Source organism: Lutra lutra, chromosome 3 (genome assembly GCF_902655055.1).
Source record: "Lutra lutra chromosome 3, mLutLut1.2, whole genome shotgun sequence".
NCBI lineage: Eukaryota > Metazoa > Chordata > Mammalia > Carnivora > Mustelidae > Lutra > Lutra lutra.
Window position 1 is genome coordinate 2,694,279 of NC_062280.1, and position 20,126 is coordinate 2,714,404.

Below are 20,126 nucleotides of genomic sequence, written 5' to 3' on the forward strand. Positions count from 1 at the left end.
TCAGGCTGCTTGCTTGCCAAGGAGTCAGCTTCTCCCTCTATTCCTTCCCCCTGCTGGTGCTCTCTCTCTCTCTCTCTCAAATAAAGAAATAAAATCTTTTAAAAATTGTTAAATATTATTATCTTGTGCTAATGTACTTTCCCAAAATTTTAATGTATTTCATAGCTTCTTTTCAGGCCCAGGTATTATAAAGCAGGTAAATAAAATCCACCTTCATCAAATCTTGTCCAGTTTGCTCCATTTCCCCAAATCTTGCCTTTCACTCTGCTCCTTCACATTCTGGAATAAAGCGACACTGTACTTGGAACCCTCTTTTTTCTTGCAAAACAAGATTCATCCCATTACCTTGCATTCTCCACTACTCTTGCCTCTAATGAGATCTCCGCCACCATACTAATTATAACTTTTAAGCAATTTAATAACTTCTATTTCATAGAACTGGAGGTAGGTAATTGAGAACTGTCATATGCAAATATTTTAACAGATAAATAATGCTCATAAGTAACATAACAAAATACAACTATCTACAGCCAATCACTTCCTTTTACACCTTCTGAAAATGGCAAATAAGAGGTGAGTTAAAAGAATGCCAAATTTTAGTTTTTTTAGTTAATATAATAGTTGGTAATAAGATTGTTAAAAATTGGGCATCTGGGTGGCTCAGTCAGTTAGTCTTCCTTTGGCTTAGGTGATGATCCTAGGGCCCTGGGATCAATCCCATATTTTGCTCCCTGCTCAGCGGGGAGCCTGCTTCTCCCTCTGCCACTCCCCCTGCTTGTGCCCACACTCTCTCTCTCTCTGTGTCAAATAAAAAATCAAATCTTAAAAAATAAATAAATAAAACCTTTTTAAAAAAGACCCAAAAGGACATCCATTCTAAAGTGTATAAAAACAAGAAGCAAAAGTATATAAAATTAAAATTATGTTTCTACTAGTCAGTGTTTCTGTATTCAATTTTTAAAAATAAGTTATCTACTTACCTAATGATTAATCATTAAATAACCCAATTTCTTATCTCAGGATTTCAAGTTACCTAAGGATTTTGGAGTTATGCATAAACTTACATGATACAGAACATAACTACTGTTGATATAAAAAGTCTGTCTGAATAATTACTCATTTTTGTGGATATAAATTTACATTTTTCATAAATTTCCATATTTTATAGCCATAATGCCAGCTTATTTAATCAGTAAATCAATATAAGCAGTTTAGGAAATTCAGATTAGCTAATCTCTTCATAAAAGACAAATTTAAATGTCATTAAAAAATGTATCTGTATTTTATTTATCATTGACAAATCAGCACAAAGACATATAAGTGCTTTTTTCTTTCTTAAACCAAAATTTTTAATCTAACTTGATTCTCCACAGACTCACCTTAATTATATAAATTTATATTTTTCAAATTTATCTAAGCTAGCAGTTTTTCTAAGAAGAAATTTTTTCCATAATAGTCCAGCACATGAGGAATTTGAGAGGCAGGGTGGGGGGTCATGGGGGAAGGGAAGGAAAAAATGAAACAAGATGGGACCAGGGAGGAAGACAAACCATAAGAGACTCTTAATCTCAAAAAACAAACTGAGGGTTGCTGGGGGGGCCGGGGGGAGGGATAGGGTGGGTGGATTATGGACATTGGGGAGGATATGTACTAATGAGTTCTGTGAACTGTTTTAAGACTGGTGATTCACAGATTTGTACCTCTGAAGCAAATAATACATTACACGTTAATAAAAATAAATAAAAAGTAAAAACATTGTACTGTCAAGCAAAAAAAAAAAAAAAAAGTCCAACACATATTAAATACTAGAAATTTGGGGCTTTTTAAAATTTGGGGATTTATCCAAGGGCACATTTATGTCTATAGACCAATCAGAACAGAAGTTCTTTAATTTAAGAGACATTATAATGGAATTTATTAATACCCTCCAGAAGAATGAAAACATTTTACACTCAGATAGCAACATATAAAGGCTATTTTTAAATTATACTCATATGGACACATAGAGAGCTTATAGCTCCAGTTTTACATCTATCTTGGGTTGAAAGCACAACAGAAATACAAATATTAATCAGCCCAGAAGTCAAAAATCCAGTTCTTAATTAATTTGAGCTCACAAAGGACAAACAAAAAGAACAAAAAACTGGATTCTCTTCATCTCTCTTCTAATAGAAACTAAATACTCAACATGCAATAGGTATCATCAAATGGACATACATGAAACCAAATTCATCATGGCTATTAGTAATGTATAATAATTTATCAGGCATCTATACATTAGAAACAAAAACAAAACTTTAAAAGATGAGCAAAAAGGGAAAGTAAACAGTAAACTTAGTTCTATAACCACTTCTGGATTTATTCCAAGAGCCAGGAAAAGATACGCCTGGGCTTAGGCAACCCCGAGGTGCCCTCTCCATCAGGTGGGCACACACCCGCCGGCACCTGCTCTGAACCCCGAGATGCCCACGCTCAAGTACGGGGCCCGACAGTATACCCGAAATCACGGCTCTCACAAGTACAACACGCCGAAGTTTTACTCAGTCCATTAGTTAACGAACAGATAAGACGTCAAAGCCAAACAGCTTATGAGACACTAAGCATATATATTCATGAAGAAATCGTTAGAATCGCAGAGTTAGATACAAACTGAACAAGAAATCACAATCCCACCAGATAGAAACTGTTTGCATCTCCGCCGCATCAAAACCTACAAGTTATCACATGCTCCCGCCGAACGGGAAAACAGCCCCGTCAGGGAGAGTCGAGTCCGGAAAAGACATAAAAGAACCCAGCAATCTCCTCGTTACCAAGTTTGGATGATGATTCTCATAGGAGTGAGATATTGCAAATATTGCATGGAAAACACTTACGTTAAAAATTTATTCATTTATCTGAAAGTCACATTTAACTGTCCACCCTGTATTTATCTTTTGAGCCTAATAAGAAGTTAACAAAAATTTTACAAACCCGTGCGGTTCGGTTGCCAACAATGTATCTCTTCCATCAGGGCCCCGCGGTGCATCCTTCCTTGCCCAGATCACCGCGGTACTTTCCGCCCCGCTTCCATTCTTCCCGCTTACCACTGGAGGGCGCACGTGACGCACAGTCTACTGGGTTCCCGGACGTGCGGAGGCCGCAGGAGCGTTTCTGCGTTGGCTCCACTAGGGGACCCTTCGGAAATCTCTCGAATCGCACACCCGGGATCACGCGCTCCCCGAGCATCTGTGCGCACGCGCACAACTCGGGCACGCTCCTTCGGATTGCGCAGCCGCTCCCGCTGAGACTGATGGGACAGAGAGAGGGAGGGCGGGGCCTCGGGAGTGCGCACGCGCGGAGGCCAAGGCCTAGCGGGAGCGGGCGCCGGTGCGGGCCGGGAGGCTCGCGTTCCCCGCGCGGTGGAGATGCCCAGCGGCGGGTGGCGGCCCGAGGACGGCGCGGGGCTGCGCTCTGCGGACGCCTCGGCGCTGCGCAAGGACGACCTCGGCAGCAGGGTGAGTGAGGCCCGGACCGGCCGCTCGGCCCCGCCGCTCGCCCCTCAGTCGTCGCGTTCGGCGGCGCGTTAAGCGGAGACCGTGAGGTTCGGCCCGGTTAGACGCGGGCGGCGCGGGCACCGAGGCGTGCCTGGGTCTTTGCTCTGCGCTTTCCGAGCCGCTGGCAGCGCCCCGCACCCGACCCGTGACCTCGCACCCCGGCCTGTGTCGGTCGCCAAGACCCGTCGGGTCCGTGTGTGAAGCGCCGTCGACGAGCCCGTCAGTCCGCGCGCCGTCGGGCCCCGCACGCGCCCCGCCTGCCGCCGCCCGCGCCCCGCCTCGCCCGCGCGGGTCCTGCCGCGCTCGGTCGCGGGCTGCCTGCGGAGGGGCGGGGAGGCCCGGGTGCGGGTGCGCGGCCGCCCGCAGACAGACGCTCCGGCACGCGCTGGGCACCGCCGTGCGACCGCCTTTCGGCTGCGAGCGGCCTGCGGTGCGGTTCGGCCCGGCCCGGTCCCGGCAGCGACCGGTCCGCCAAGCCCGGACCCCTCGGGGTCGTCCCCTCGTTAAAGGGACGAGCGCGCTCGCCGGCTCACGGGGACGGGTCTGTCCGACGCGGGTCCGAAGGCGCCCACACGGGTTCGTCCGGAGTTCAGTGGCCGGTCAGTGCGCCCGCCGCGGGGACGGTCACGCCCGCGGGGACTCCGCCTCCGAGCGCAGCAGCCGCCCAGCCCCCGCCGGAACGAGCGTTTCTGCCGACGGACGAGGGTCTCCGACGGGCGCGGGGCGTACCGGATCGCAGACCCGCCGCTACGGGAGAGCGTGGGGACTGTTGCTCGCACGTGGTCGCGCCGCGGGCCCGGTCCTGCTGGGAAGACGCGGCCGCCGCGGGGCCGGCCCGGTTCTGCCTCGGAGACAGCAGGAGCAAAGCCGAGACGGAAAGCGATCGGCCTCGTGGCCCCATGGAGGGCGTTTGCACGACCTACTCGAGCTCAGCACATGGCTCCGCTCTTTATACATAAATCACGAAAACCATTGCTAGGCCATGACACGTGCTACTTTTTTAAAAAAGCAAAAGCGTGACTTGAAAGAAGTCTTTGAAAACGGATACGACTTTTGATGCGTATTGTCTGTTTTAAACAAAAAGCACAGACTTTGTTGAGTAACTGGGGCCCTTGCATGAGTGCTGGTGACCCTCACCAAACCCCCAGTCTGGGCTCAGGGGGCTCTCGAACACCTGTCAAGTGTAGTCACGGTTTCCTCTCCCAGCTTTCCCCGGCTGCGGCCCACACGCTGCTGTTCAAAAAGAATCCGTGTGTTTGCAGACTGCCCATTTGCCCGACCGGCGAATTAGAGCCCCTTGTCCCATCTCTCCAAGTTTAAAAGGCCCTCAGTTGAGCACACTTTGCTAGCCTCTGATTTAAGAAGTTTTTCTTTATTTCAATAGATTAAAGAACAAAAAATTGTCGTGGATGAACTTTCTAACCTGAAGAAGAACAGGGTGAGTTATGAGGATAATTCTGAATTGTAAGTGGGAAGGTTTGGTTATATCTTTTTAACTATACACTAAAGTAAAAAGAATTATATGTAAGATTTATATTTGCATTAAATTTTGCAAGATCTCAGAATCTTTTTTTATTTACATTGCTGAAGTGTAAAGTGCCCAAGATTTTATACACGTATGTGGATGTCTGTGTTGATAATAGTTGATAATGTTGTCTTCCCATCATATGAAACTTGCAGTACCTTTGAACCAAACGATACTAATTATACAGTGGTATCTTGGATCTGTAATCACTAATGGCATTGACTTATACTTGAATTTGGTGTTTTCTTTTGAAGTGAATAACTTTTAAATATATTAAGAAAGGAAACCATGCCTTTAAGTGACTATGGATAATTGTTGAAAAAACAAAAAGGATAAATTGCCTCCCCCTACCTGAAATTATTTTACACAAGTCTTCCATATATTTAACATGGTTATTTAATGTCATGTGCATTAATGTATTCATAAACAAGCAAGCTACTGCTTTATGTATAGTTATACTGTCAGAAATTACATTTTAAAGTTCAGGAAGAAATTATTTTGAGCCCTTTAAAGCCTTTGATAACTAACAGGTTGTTTAACGTTTCTGGTATTGTTCCTTTTGGAATTTTAGAATTTAAGTCACAACTGATACAAACTTTCTAGAGGACAAGTTGGCAGAATGTATCAAAACCTTAAAACTTTGTAGCACTTTGACCCAGTTCCATTTATAGTAATTGAGTGAACAAAGATTTAGTTACAAAAACTTCATTGCAACATTGATTTATAAAGTTGGTAATGTCTTAAAGGTCTAAAACTTGAGGACTTATGGGATAAACTATAGTGTTATACCCATACAGTAATGTTGTAAAAGAATACTTATTGATAAGGAAAAGTATTCCCACTATATTGTTCATTGATAAAAGCAAATAATAAATCTGTTTATAATAAGAGCCTTTTTGTTCAAGGAAACTGATAGTTTGATATATGCAGAGAAAAAAACATTTCAGCTCAGTGTTAATGGTAGCAGTTTCTAGGTGGTAAAATAATGGATGACTTTTATTTACCTATATTTACTAAGGTATTGTTCTGAATATATGTTACTGAAGTTCAAGAATATGCAATAAAAGTGTTCAGAGTTTTGACATACTTTTTAGATCCAATCCTGATACTAGTCTAAATTATGTTTTGCAGAAAGTATATAGGCAGCAACAGAACAGCAACATATTCTTTCTTGCAGACCGAACAGAAATGCTTTCTGAAAGCAAAAGTAAGTTTTTTTGGTATATTATATAGAAATGCATGAAAAGCCTTTTCAGAGTTTTCTGTAGAAACTCATGATAGTGCCTAAATTATGCTGTCTACATCTGAATGCTCAAATATATATCTGAAGATTGGATGGCAGTATGTTAGATGAAATTAATGCTGTGGTCTGGTTTTTCTTTAAGTTAGCCTTCCAAAGATGGAAGTCTACAGTAAAAAAATAAAATAAAAATATATAAGATGTGTTAGAAAGCCATAATTATTAATGTCTCCTTTAGATTTTTTTTGGCAGATCTAGGTATGAAAACTGCTCTGCCACTTTCTCCCTTTGTAACTTGGAGTGAATTACTTTGAGCCTCCAAAGTTTTTTGGGATTTAAACAAGAAGGAATAGATAAAATTTATATAGCCCAGTACCTGGGCCAAAATAAGCATTTAATAAACAGAAGTTATTTTCCTAAAAGATAGACATCTGTCATTAGAAGCCTTTTGAATGCAGTGCCTGTACTCTAGTGGTTTGATCTTGGTAATTGTTGCTCTATGAATTACTAGGGAAAGGTCTGAGAATTTTCATTTTACTTAATATTTCTTCTCCCCTCCCCCACAGATATACTGGATGAACTGAAAAAAGAATACCAAGAATTAGAAAACTCTGAGAAGACCAAAATCAAGAAAGAGTCAACTTGATTTCACATAACAATGTGTGGCATTTGTTGTTCTGTGAGCTTTTCTGTTGAGCATTTCAGCAAAGACTTGAAAGAGAATTTACTGTATAATCTTAGCCGACGGGGACCCAGTAGTAGTAAACAGTTGTTAAAGTCCAGTGTTAGCTACCAGTGTGTGTTTTCTGGGCATGTCCTTCACTTAAGAGGTGTTTTAACTGCCCAACCTGTGGAAGGTGAAAGGGGCGATGTTTTCCTGTGGAATGGAGAAGTCTTCAGTGGCATAAAGATTGAAGCTGAAGAGAATGATACTCAAATAATGTTTAATTACCTTTCCTCCTGTAAGAATGAATCTGATATTTTGTCACTCTTCTCAGAAGTCCAAGGTCCTTGGTCTTTTATATATTACCAAGCGTCTAGTCATTATCTATGGTTTGGTAGAGACTTTTTTGGTCGCCGTAGCCTGCTTTGGCATTTTAGTAATTTGGACAGGAGTTTCTGCCTCTCTTCAGTTGGCCCACAGACATCCGGAGTGGCCGGTCAGTGGCAAGAAGTTCCAGCATCTGGAATTTTCGGAATTGATCTCAAGTCTGCTTCCATTTCCAAATCTGTGGTTTTAAAATTGTACCCTTGGCAATCTGTTTCTGGGGAGAATGTTATCAAGGAGTGTGTTAATAGCCTAATTCAGGTTTCAGCAGACTTGCCAACATTTGTATCAGTGGTAGCAAATGAAGCCGGACTACATCTGAAGGAACCTGTTGTTCCTTTAAATAGGACGTTGCGGCAAGCTCCCCTTGAGATCTCTCGCGGAACCGTCGCCAGTGTCCCTCCTACGAGGGAAACGCTTCAGATGTTTCTTACTGACGGACACATGAAGGAAGTCGTTCAGCAGTTCCTCGAGGTCCTGAGTCTGGCGGTGCAGAGACGTGTCTCGTGCTTACCCAGGGATGCAAACCTGACCCCCAGTGCGGCTTTGGAAACGGGTGCCAGGAGAGCAAACGTCGCGGTCCTGTTTTCAGGGGGTGTCGATTCCATGGTTCTTGCAGCCCTCGCGGACCTCCACGTACCCCTGGATGAACCCATTGATCTTCTTAACGTGGCTTTTGAGACTAAAGAGAAGACCGTATTAGCGGGTTTTAACCAAAAGAGGAAAAACCAGAAAAGTCATTATGAAACACCTTCCGAAGAATCCTCTGGAGATAATGCCGCTGGCAGCGGGGACAGGGGCGCTGATAGACGATTCGGTGTGCCAGATCGCGTCACAGGAAGAGCGGGACTAAAGGAGCTACAAGCCGCTAACCCTTCCCGGATTTGGAATTTCATTGAAATTAATGTTTCTCTGGAGGAACTACAAGAATTAAGAAGAGCTCGAATACGCCACTTGGTTCAGCCCTTGGATACAGTGTTGGATGACAGCATTGGCTGCGCAGTCTGGTTTGCTGCGAGAGGAGCTGGTTGGTTAGTGGCCCACGGCGACGTGGGATCCTATCAGAGCAGTGCAAAGGTATGGGACGGCAGGCACACTGGACTCGGAATTTCCGAGACCTGATTTGGACCCTCTGAAGCTACTAACATGGTGGCAAGAACATAGCATATCTTAATTGCATTTAATCAACAGTGCTATGTGTAAGACTTTTTAAAAATTGGGCATATTTGACTATTTTATGACTTCCCTTGTTTTTGTCAGAAAATATGTTTAAGATAACTTTTAAAGCTTTGCTTTTATTTTAGTTATTTCCTTTATCTCATATTGGGAGTATGGCTTTCCTTAAACCATCACAGGTGGTTCTTTCTGGAATTGGTGCTGATGAGCAGCTTGCGGGTTATTCTCGCCATCGTGTCCGCTTTCAGACACACGGAATGGAAGGATTAATTAAGGAAATTGAGATGGAACTGGGACGAATATCTTCTAGAAACCTTGGTCGTGATGACAGAGTTATTGGTGATCACGGAAAAGAAGCAAGGTAATTCTGCTCATGTGCGTGCTGTGGGTAGTTCTGTAGAAACACTAGACTGTAAGAGAAGATATTCACGTTCCTTCTCTTTGGAGACTGTTCACACGAATTGCAGTAGAAACAATAATGTCTCGGCCTCTGTCACAAACACTGTCCATCAGAGGGAAAGCTGGGGAGCTGTCGGGGAGCAGTTGTTTTCCAGCACTCATTGTCTTAAGAAATGTCTTTTTGGTCATTTTCAAAGATAATACAATGACGTGATTGTTTTCCATGTTACGTGGGAAAGACTGTAAAACTGAGGTAATGAAATGCTAGAGAGGGTATTTTTAAAGGGTTGGGTTTTGTTTCAAATGTTTGCTTTCATCCCAGTAAGAGCATAGGCCCTATTCCCACGCTTTCCCCTCCAGCGTGAGGGCACCGGGCTTTGTTGCCAGGGACATTCTGTGTGTAGAAATCCACACCCACCTCGCGTCGGACTCAGTCTGGTCGGACGGTGCAGATTCCCTGAAAGTGTCAGAGACATTGGGGCACTTTCATATGTATATTCTTTTTTTAATTCAGGGATTTATTTTTACTTCCAATGAATGTCTGATGGCAGGAAGTAAACAAATGCTTGAAGACAACTTTAATAAATGATTAAGGATAAAGAAAGAGGTATTGTTGAGTTACAAAAAGCAGAAGTTTGTTCAAGTAGGTTAATTAGGTGGTAGTTTATTACAAGTGTGTAAGCATATGAGAACAGAGAGTCCAGTAAGCTTTGTGAGAACTGGAACATCATAGTACAACACTCTAACACTTCACTCTTCACACTACTTCAGCTTTTCAGTATATATAGAAAATGTGTAAATTCTGTATATATCGACTCTACATATATAATATACATACATAATTTATACATATTACCGTAATATAAAAACTATAAAATGTTTTTCTTTTGAAGGGTGTATGTATTTGAGAGAGAGACAAATTCAGTCTTTATTTCAGATAGGTCATAGAAAAGAATTTATTCTATTTAGTAAAATTTAATTCTAAAGGCCCCATATGATACCCTCATATGAAGAAAGTTTGAAACAACGAATACAGACTTGTGCTTTAACAAATATGATAGTGGCTGGATCTAAATAATTCATTAATTATGTATCTTGGCATATATATTAACAGTGATCAATTAGATTATCTTATAGAGAGAGATGTTTTTGCAGTTGATTCACTTTTATAAAATATTCCATGTAACAAGTGCCTTTACCCTTTCCGGTCTCTCTGTGTAAGCTAGAATAAGATACAATAAAACAGAAACACTAATATAACAGTATTGCATTTAAAGAATTAGAGGGAGAGTTTCAAAGTATTTTAAACAAAAATGAGAATTTTATAGGAAGCTAGGGAAACCAAGAGGCAGGTTTTTTTTTTTTTTCAATCTAATATTTCGTTCTGTTACACCATTTGTCTCCATTTAAAGGGCATTCATGCAATCAAACAATTTTTTAGAAGATTTATTTATTTCAGAGAGAGAGCATGAGCAGGGGAGAGGCAGAGGGAGAGGGAATCCTCAAGCAGACTCCCTGCTAAGCTTGGAGCCTCCCAAGGGGCTCAGTCCCCCAACCAACCACGCGATCATCCTGAGCCAAAACCAAGAATCAGACACTTAACCAACTGTGTTACCCAGGCACCCCAATTTTATTTTAAGATTTATTTATTTCAGGGAAAGAGTGTGTGCAGGAGTGCGAACAGGGGAAAGGTGGAGGGAGAGGGAAAGCAGACTCCCTGAGGAGCACAGAGCCAGACTCAGGGCTCTATCCCTGACTGGGAGGTCGTGACCTGTGCTGAAACCAAGAGTCAGACGCTCAACTGAGCGACCCAGGCGCCCCTAAATCATTTTGATGCCATAAAATTTTACCCTAAGTAAATGTTTCACAAGTTCAGGATTATAGAGCCCTTCTATATTGATTTCATACCTCTAAAGTTAGTTTTCTTTTGACGTGATAGAGAGCACACAGATTGAGTAATTGAGTCAAGACTGTACTTGTGGGACACCTGGGTGGCTCAGTCGGTTAAGCCTCTGCCTTCAGCTCAGATCATGATCCCAGAGTCCTGGGATCCAGTCCTGCATCAGGTTTCCTGCTTAGCAGGGAGCCTGCTTGTTCTTGTCCCAGCACCCCCCATGCCCCCCCATCCCTGCTCAGGCTCTCTCTCAAATAAATAAATGAAATCTTAAAAGAAAAAAGAAAAGACTACTTATTTTCAAGGCATCCCCAAAGAAACCTTGTGAAACAGTTTGAGATTATTTCTTACCATAGGCCTAATTTATTTTTTGAGGCAGAATTTATTTTGTAGCCTATGTATTAAAATTAGTCACATGAAATATTTGTTAATGTGATTAAGTTTTAGCCGTAAAATTGTGTAAATAACCAGAATATTTTTAATTGAGAAAAACAGTGCCATCAAAAATTAATTTGATGTTGGGGCTCCTGGGTGGCTCAGTGGGTTAAAGCCTCTGCCTTTGGCTCAGGTCATGATCCCAGGGTCCTGGGATCGAGCCCCACATCGGGCTCTCTGCTCAGCAGGGAGCCTGCTTCCCCCTCTCTGTCTGCCTGCCTCTCTGCCTATTTGTGATCTCTGTCTGTCAAATAAATAAATAAAATCTTAAAATTAATTTGATGCTATAAATTTTAACGTTGAATAAAACGTAAAAGAAAAATCATAACTTTTTTTAATACTTATGGGATTATATTTATGGTTCTATTTGTCTGTTTATTTTAGATTTCCTTTTCTGGATGAAAATGTTGTCTCCTTTCTAAATTCCCTACCGGTGTGGGAAAAGGCAGACTTGACTTTGCCCCGTGGAATTGGTGAAAAACTAATTTTGCGCCTTGCAGCAGTGGAACTTGGCTTAACAACCTGTGCTCTCCTGCCAAAGCGGGCCATGCAGTTCGGATCAAGAATTGCAAAAATGGAAAAGAATCATGAAAAGGCATCTGATAAATGTGAAAGACTCCAAGTCGTTTCCTTAGAAAACCTTTCTAGTGAAAAGGAGATGAAAGCATAATCCTTCAGCATGTTAACATTTACTGAATGATGATTATGTAAAAAGAAAACACTCTGCTGCCCTTTTATTAAATAATGCAATGGTATGAAGGTTCATTACATGAATTTTTACTTAGCTATAACTTAATATAACCAACTGAGTCAGATTGACACTGAAGAAAAAGAATACTTGAACAACTTGGATGTTTGAAGCTGTGACACTAACATCACACTGAGCTCTTACATGGTAACGTCCCACGGGCAACATTAAAAGAAAGCAGCTTTTACCAACTCTTTTCTTGGTAGCTACACCCAGAAATAACCCAATTTGTTGTTGTCAGGGGCCTGGTTAAACAGGGCTCTTTGACAGATGAGAAAACTAAGGTTTAGAAAGGCCGAACAATTTGCTTGAGGTTCGCACTCCTGGGCAACACTGGTTCTGTTACATCTCTTTAGGCAGCTGATTTTCCCACTCAGAACTTCTGATGATTTTTAGCGTTCTCCAGTCCCCCAAATCTCTAGCCTCCCTCTCTTGGCCTCATTCTCAGCTCATGACCTGAGCTTTTCACAGAGAATCAGAGTCATCGGGACAGGAAATGCCTCCACTCGCCAACACCAGAACTTCTACCTTACCTTGTAGGTACACCCATCCTTTTCTCCCTTCTGGTTATTAGAAAGGGAGATGTGTCCACCCACCCATTGGATGGCTGTGTGGCCATCTGTTCTCCGTATCCCAACCCTTCTTGCCTTAGAGGACCCTTATGCTCATCTCTCCAGTATCTTCAGCCTCTTCTCTGTAGGATCCTTCCTACCATCATTTAAGGTGTTCTGGTCTACCCAACTTCAAATGCACATATGTGGTTCTGTATCTTCCTCTGCTTGTCACCTCAAGCCTCCCATCCACACTCACCATCTCCACCATGTCATCTCCGTTCCAGCCTGACATCCACCTGCATGAGCTACGACCACCATACCAAGGTCATGGGTCCATCCCCAATTAGAGCTGACATCCTTCCTGGATCTGGACACGCTTTGATTCTTTTCATCTTGGTGGGAAAGCAGTTTTAGGATACTGACAAACAGAGGCCTGTCAGAGACTTCCACATGCCCTGAATTTATCCCCTGGGAAAAACCATATTTAGATACTAACCTTAATAGCTTTCAATCCCTCTACCTGAGGGCAGACAACTTCAAGTGTCTGTGTGATCCTGAGCACCAAATTGACATCGTTCCTATCAGGAATAAACTAACAGCTTTGCCCAGCAGCCTAGTTTGAATATAATGAAGTAACCATAGAGTTCAACACTAAAACATCTACCACTGAGACACTGATAACCGTGTGGCTGGCACTGCTTCTGCAGCTCTGCGTGGATCAACCCAGCTGAACTTCTAGGGAATTGCCAGGTCATCTCTAGCAGAATGCTGTGTGTGCGGGTTTGCTGTTCTGTTGTGTTCCCGGAGAGCCTAATCCTTCAGAACCTCTTAGGACTTAATTCCATAAACCCTGGGATGAAGTTCTGTGTTAGTCCTTAGTTTTTCCAAGATTTGAAACACTTAGAACAAACCATCTGGTACCTGAGCAAAAAACATGTCAGTAGAAGAATTTATATATGTCGTTCATAAGTGCAAAGACCCAAATCTGTTACAGAAGCGATGATGTCTTTACATCCCTGCCCTGGAACAGCAATAGTATCTAGCGCTACCCCCACAGCACCTACAATCATGACCTGGTCGGACTAAGAAATGCTGCCCCCAAACCGTCACTAAAACGTACATGTTGGTACGCTCAGTGGAAGAGTTTAAGCTGTCCGCCTCGACCTAGCAGCAGCAGTGAGGCTGGGCATTCCCTTACTCACGAAGCGCTTCTGTGCCGGATCTTGGTTCTCCTCCTGCCTTCCTGACTGCCGGCCCTTTTGTTCCTCACTGACTCCGTCCTCTCCACCTGAACTTTAGACAGTAAAATTCTCAGGTTTCCGTCCTGGGTTCCGAACTTCCCAATTCTCCCCCTTGGTGATTTCAGCCACTCCCTTGGTTTCACCCACGCTGAGCCTGCCCAGAGGTGTGCATCTACCCCAGCCTGCCGTTCCTAGCCCGAACCCGACTTGTACAGTCGAAGTACGGCATCTCTCCTTGGTTCTCTCACACATATGTCAAGGTCAACATGTCCACAGCTGAACTCATCTTGCCCCGATTCCCCATTTCTCTGGATAGAAATTTGGGTGTCATCTGGAGAGCCACTTTTTTGGGGTCACCACCACCTCCCAGTCCGTTACCACCTCATTGTTTCTCCAGGCCACCCACGACCGCGCATCTCCACTGCCGCATACTGGAGCTGTACCTCGCATCTGCTGACACCAACATGGCCTAAATCTTTAAAGTTCAAAATCATTAACTCGGCGACCTGGGTGATTAGGGCCTAATTTTGTGCCCACTGTCTCTGTCGTTCTTGAAGCAAGGCTTTGTTCGGTTTCTCAGAAAGTGCAACGACCTTCTCAGCCCGGTTCTTCAGCACCTGCTGTTCCCCATCCCCCGGCGTCTGCTTCTCCGACTCTGCTCGCACAGCTCTCGTCCATCTTTCCGGCCCAGTTTAAAAATACCACCTCCCCCAGCAGCCTTTCCCGGCCCGGGGTCTCGTTAGGTTTCCTTCATGGGCTGTCATGACATCTCCCATTCGTCACCCTGTTTAAATGTTATCCATGTGACTGGAAGCTCCCGGAGCTTGTGTGTGTCCGGCCCTCCGGGGTCTCCAAGCCCCGGGGCCAGTGCCTGGCTCATAATAGGCGTCCCAGAACCCCTTGCCGCGTGGAAGGGTGGGGATGCGGGTGCGATTCCAACCCGCGATTCCTTCGGAGCCCGGCGCCTTCACCTCTGCCACTCTGGTTCTGGGTTTCCGTGGAGGTGAGAAGTGATGGGGGAGCGCGGGCGTGGGAGCGGGAAGCTGGGCTGAGTTCTACAGGCGGCAGGGGCAGGGACACGTGGCCCGGACAATTCAGCAGCGCCGAGTGCCCGAAGCACTGCCCGCGGGCGCCGAGGGGCGGCCCCTGTGGCGCGCCGGGCCGTCCTCGCGAGGCCCCAGGGCTTCCACGCGTGGGCCCTGGCCGGAGGCGGAGGGTTCCCGGAGGAGCCTCCCCAGGCGACCGCCGCAAAAGAGGCCCTCTCAGATCTCACCTGCCACGGCCCCCCTCGCCCACGCGGGGATCCTGAATGTGAGAGGCCGGTCCAGGAGACTAGACCACTGAACCCGGTCGCCGTGAATATTCTGGGGACCAGAGTGGACGCAGCTTCCTTCTCCTGGACAAGAAAACAATCATTCCAAAGTAGGTTTCTTCCCTTCCCTTGTCCTGTCCCCTCTCTCGTGTCCCTATGGGCGTAGGCCTTGGGCCAGACCTGGGTTGGTTCTGATTCTTTAGATGTGAAACCCTAGGCACTTTCCATAACCTTCCTGGTCTTCATGTCTGCGTCTACACAGCGGGGAGACTAGTGCCTCTCTCGGAGGCTTGGACTCTCCAAGTGTCCCCTCCGAACCAGCAGCATCAGCATCATCGCTGACTTTTCAGAAATGCAAATTACCCCGCTCAACCCAACCGACCGGATCAGAAACTCTAAGCAGGGTCCACCTGTGTTTCAATAAGCTCTAGGTGGTTCTGCTGCAGGGTGATGTTGAGAAGCACAATAAGAGAGGGGCCAATTAAATGAGATAACTAAAATATTATGTATAAAGAGCTGGGCAAGTAGTAGATGCTCAAAAAACAGTGGTTATGGTCATTCTTAGTCCAAGAACAGAAAGGCAGTTAGTGACATAGAAACAGAAAGTTAAATAGGCTCTTCCTGTCTTTCCTTTTAAGCAGGTCTTTATTCTCTTGCTTTAAAAAAAAAAACTTAAAACAAAATAAAAATATACAAAAAGGCTTATATGTAGAATTTTTAAAAACACACAAGCTCATAAATACAGGGAACAGATTGGTGGTTGCCGGAGGGGGTTGGGGGTTTGGTGAAGCTGGAAGGGAGTCAAAAGTGTAGACCTCCAGTTATAAAGAAAAGAAGTCATGAGGATGTAATGTATAGTGTGGCAACTATAGTTAATAATACTGCACTGCCTTTTGAAAAGTTGCTGAGAGAGCAAATTCTTAAAAATGTAGGTATCATAAAAGATTTTGTAACTATGCATGTTGATAATGTTAGCTGGACTTCTGTGGTGATCATTTAAAAATATATACAAATATTGAATCACTGTGTTGTAGACCTCAAACTAATGTTTATGACAATTACACTTCAATTGTTTAAAGTGTTACATGTTAAAAAAAAGATTGAAAACGACCATGGTTGACCATAAAGCAACCTAATAAAGACAAAGGTACAGATGGATCTGAGAAATCCAACTTCGTTAGCATGACAGATTTCACGGCCTGTCTTTTCCTTTCTTTCATTACAGGAACTTCAGAAAGGCCACCTACAATTAATAAGAAATGTTAAGACTGCCCAAAAAAGGCTTACCTAGATTCGACCAAATTCAAGATGAAGAAACCTACCTGGAAAACTTGGTGGTACAGAGAAACGCTTCTGCTTTTTTTGAGAAGTACGACCGGAGTGAAGGGCAGGAGTTGCTGACCACGGCGCTGGTCAGCTGGCTGTCCACCAAAGACGACGTCCGCTCTCCGCTCGACCTCCCGTGTGGAATTATGACCCAAATGAATAATGTGGGTTTCTCCACGGCCATCCTGCTGACTCCTGTGGACCCGACTGCCCTCTTAGACTATAGGGAAGTCCATCAAATCATAAGGGAGTTGGCTGTTGGAATTTATTGCTTACATCAAATTCCCTCAATCAGTTTAGAAGCTAATTACGATCAGAGTTCCTCTTGTCAATTACCACCCGCTTATTATGATACCAGAATTGGGCAAATTCTGATCAATATTGACTACATGCTGAAAGCATTGTGGCACGGGATATACATGCCCAAAGAAAAACGAGCCAGATTCTCTGAACTGTGGCGTACTATCATGGACATTGATCCAGACGGGAAGCCTCAAACCCAAAAAGATATTTTTGCAGAGTTTAGTTCTGCAGGTAAGAGAATCTAACATGCTTTATTTTTATTAGAAGCCATCTTTTTAATTTAAACGTTATTTATCTTTGTCTCAGTTGGAGTTTTCAGTTTATACCTTTTGTCTTGTAGAGCCCAAGTAGGAGAATCAGTAATAGAGCCAAGAGTAGAATTAAAGTGCATGAGAAAAATCTCCAAACTTGGAAACAAAATGACTGTCAGAGTGGATAGTCATCTACGTCGCCATTTTATAAACCTCAAAAACGAATGTTAGGAGAATTGAGGTTAAGGAGAGATGTGCATCAGTGATCTAGGCTTTGGTGTTTTAGTAGCATTTGGCTTAATGAGTATTTGTTCTTGGTTCACCTAATTTTTAAGTTCCTTCCTTCTTAGGGCCATATTTCTCTAAAGCCTGTATATTCACAACAGTTACCACTAAATCCTGGAGCACTCCCCAGCAACTGACCACATCATTGCCTTAAACACTGTGCTAACGTGGATTCCCAAGGGACTCAGCAGGAGGCCAGCTCTCTAGGAGGGCAGACGGCTAAGAATCAGTCTGGCCGTGTTAAACCTCATTTACCTCTCTGATTTGCAATTTACAAAACCATCAGCGAACACCACTCAAAAAACAGTCGTAGCAGCTGTAGAGAACAGAGCGTATCAAAATCTGGTCATATTATCTAGTTTTCTGTAGGGGATTTTAATTATGGAGGGTTTCTTATCTGAGTAATTCTTGGATTCTTTATTACATTAGGTTTGTGGGATGAGAGGATAGAAGGGAAACATATTCTTGCGATAGAAAAATGTGGAGGGGATAACTTTTAGTTAAAATACAAATAAATGTATGTGTTTATTAATACAAATATATATACTATATATACATATATTGTGTATATATATTCTCATTTCATAGCACGACAGGTAAAATGGAATGGTTTTTGTTGTTTTTCCTTATGCCTCTCCTCATCCCCTGTCCTTTATCTGCCACGGTCTTCTCCCCGACACCTCACCTCACTCTTCCGCACTCCTCCCCAGGTTATAGCTCTTCATTTCTCAAGGCTTGGATCAGACACAGCCTCTTCTCTTTTACACACCCTCTGTCATTTTGTATTGAAATTACCGATTTCCTCTGTCTCCCTTATTAGCCCTTAAGCTCCTCTTCAAGAGCACAGAAAAGTATGTCTTTTTCTTCTTCAGATCCCCCAGCACCTCACACTGTGGATGGCACAACGTAAACGTTCAGTGCCCGTGGAAATTAAGTGTTAATAACAACAGAGTGTGCGGGGAAAGGAACTGAAGAGACTCTTGGGTTTCTAGTTTGAGGCACTGAGAGATAAATAGTTCCATTAACCGCGAACGAAAAAAAGCACCTTTCAGGGTGTTTGCTTTGGGAGTGTTTCTGGACCTTCAGATAAAGACAGGCATCGGGCACAGAAAGAACGGAGTTCGGGAGCAAAAGCAGGGTAGGAGGCGAGACTAAAAGAAATTAACGTAGAGGGCGATACAATGGAATCGTGTGTCTCCCCTTCTTCATCCTCCAAATTTAGTTATAACCAGTTTTTTAAATTAAATCCTTTCTCATTTTTTACTTTCTTATGACTTTGTACATACGATTTGCATAACATGTTGTGATCACATTTCCTTTCTTTTTAAATTTTTTTTTATTTTGCTTACTTATTTATGTGACAGAGACAGACATCACAAGCAGGCAGAGAGGCAGGCAGAGAGAGAGGGGGAAGCAGGCTCCCCACCAAGCAGGGAGCCCGATGCGGGGCTCGATTCCAGGACCCTGAGATCATGACCTGAGCCGAAGGGAGAGGCTTAACCCACTGAGCCACCCAGGCGCCCCCACATGTCCTTTCTTTAATACCTTCACATTCTTTGTGCCATGAACTGCGTCACGTAAGACATCAGGTCGGGCTCCGGCTCAGTCCGCAGCTCCCCGCGGTACCGTCGAACGTCCGGGAGCAGCAGGTGCATCTCCGCTGGCGACGTCCCTCTCCGCCCCACCCCGTTTCTATGGGAACTGATGCTCTCCGCTACCTTTCGCAGTCGGGCTCTCCGGAGTCCTTCCCCGCGCTCCGCCCCGCGCCGCTCTGCCCCGCCCCGCCCTCCCCTCCCCTCCCCTCCCCACCCCTACCCCGCCTTTCCTCGTGCCCCTTCCTCGTCCTCCCGGTTCTCGTGGCCACACAAGCTCCGGGTCGCTCCGGGCTGTCCAGGCGTCGCGCTGCGGGGGTCGGGCCGGAGCCTTGTCCGCTCGCGGGGAGCATCTCCCCAGAGGCCGCACCTGCCGTCTTTCCGCTTTGGTCCATCCGTCCCGCGGCGTCCGGCCTGGACCGAGGAGGAGCCCGGCCAAGGCGGGGCAGGAGCTTGGGGTCTCCCGCGCGCAGACCCTCCCCGCGCGGTTTTCCGCTCGGCGGCTCCAGCCCTGCGGGGGAGGCGGTCGGGGGCTCGCTGCGCCCTAATCCGGCCGGGAGCCGACCTTTCCTGCCCCTCCCCCCCTTTTTGGTAATTCTCACACGGGGACCCGCCCCCGCAGGTTCCACGCTCCCACCCCCTCCTCCTTCCCCTGCTGTCCTTGGGGGCGGGAGCGGCGGTAACCCGACTCCGGGACCTGCGGGCCGGAAGGTCCACGTGCGTCCGGGTCCCGGGCCTTCGTGCTCGGCCGGCGACAGCTGCGCTGCTGCCCCGCGGCCGCCCCGGCCCCCGAGCGCGCGGCGTCAGCAGGTGCGCGCGCTCACGCTCGGATCTTCTTTTTAGAAATACTTTAGTACTTTTCGGGAATGCTTCAATTTCTTTATAATTTCTTAATTTAACCTTTGCAAGAGGGAAGTGAATCATAGTTGCCATTTAAAAATCCAAGTATATTCTGGCTTTTATCGTCTGTTTTTCTTTTAATACCTTTGAGGAAGGACAAAAAGGAAAGAGAAAGGGAGGCACATGGAGGTATCGTTTGCACTTTTAAGGCACAAATGTTAGACTCCACATTTCCTACCAAGACATATTTTATGATTCCATGCAGTTTTCTCAAGCTTAGATTAAGGGTAGCATTATAAGTGTACCTGTCCTTAAAAAGACAATTTGACAACAAGGATGTGCTTAATTTCATCATAAATAGGAAGAAAATGTAACAGGAAATGTGTCACTTATAATAGAGTAAAATCAAGTTTAAATTCTTATT

At 44.8% G+C, this 20,126-nt stretch overlaps 3 protein-coding genes across 4 annotated transcripts in view; all 3 read left to right on the top strand.

The window, feature by feature from the left end:
* The first annotated feature begins 3,312 nt into the window (after nucleotides 1–3,312).
* On the top strand, nucleotides 3,313–6,958 carry ASDURF (ASNSD1 upstream open reading frame). The gene is made up of 4 exons (XM_047720585.1): nucleotides 3,313–3,494; nucleotides 4,918–4,971; nucleotides 6,190–6,265; nucleotides 6,865–6,958. Exons 1-4 carry the CDS (start codon nucleotides 3,405–3,407, stop codon nucleotides 6,942–6,944), a joined length of 300 nt encoding a protein of 99 aa, XP_047576541.1. The 5' UTR covers nucleotides 3,313–3,404; the 3' UTR covers nucleotides 6,945–6,958.
* Nucleotides 6,957–12,005, top strand: ASNSD1 (asparagine synthetase domain containing 1). The gene is made up of 3 exons (XM_047720571.1): nucleotides 6,957–8,423; nucleotides 8,702–8,883; nucleotides 11,635–12,005. The coding sequence occupies exons 1-3, from the start codon at nucleotides 6,957–6,959 to the stop codon at nucleotides 11,918–11,920; spliced, it is 1,935 nt and encodes a 644-aa protein (XP_047576527.1). The 3' UTR covers nucleotides 11,921–12,005.
* Nucleotides 12,006–12,156: 151 nt separating this feature from the next.
* The window catches only part of ANKAR (ankyrin and armadillo repeat containing), a 68,413-nt gene continuing 60,443 nt past the window's right edge, over nucleotides 12,157–20,126 (top strand). For both annotated transcript variants that reach the window (XM_047720552.1, XM_047720553.1), the window contains exons 1-2: nucleotides 12,157–15,215; nucleotides 16,331–16,965. In XM_047720552.1, the coding sequence (XP_047576508.1) occupies nucleotides 16,365–16,965 (601 nt within the window). In that variant the 5' untranslated portion in view covers nucleotides 12,157–15,215; nucleotides 16,331–16,364. The remainder of the gene's footprint in view (nucleotides 15,216–16,330; nucleotides 16,966–20,126) is intronic.

Bases quoted from the DNA above. Each gene is read 5' to 3' on its own strand.
- ASDURF (XM_047720585.1), top strand. From the start codon at position 3,405: ATGCCCAGCGGCGGGTGGCGGCCCGAGGACGGCGCGGGGCTGCGCTCT. The intron at 3,495-4,917 runs GTGAGTGAGGCC...TTATTTCAATAG, and splicing joins AGGACGACCTCGGCAGCAGG to ATTAAAGAACAAAAAATTGT. The intron at 4,972-6,189 runs GTGAGTTATGAG...TATGTTTTGCAG, and splicing joins CTAACCTGAAGAAGAACAGG to AAAGTATATAGGCAGCAACA.
- ASNSD1 (XM_047720571.1), top strand. From the start codon at position 6,957: ATGTGTGGCATTTGTTGTTCTGTGAGCTTTTCTGTTGAGCATTTCAGC. The intron at 8,424-8,701 runs GTATGGGACGGC...AAACCATCACAG, and splicing joins CCTATCAGAGCAGTGCAAAG to GTGGTTCTTTCTGGAATTGG. The intron at 8,884-11,634 runs GTAATTCTGCTC...TGTTTATTTTAG, and splicing joins GATCACGGAAAAGAAGCAAG to ATTTCCTTTTCTGGATGAAA.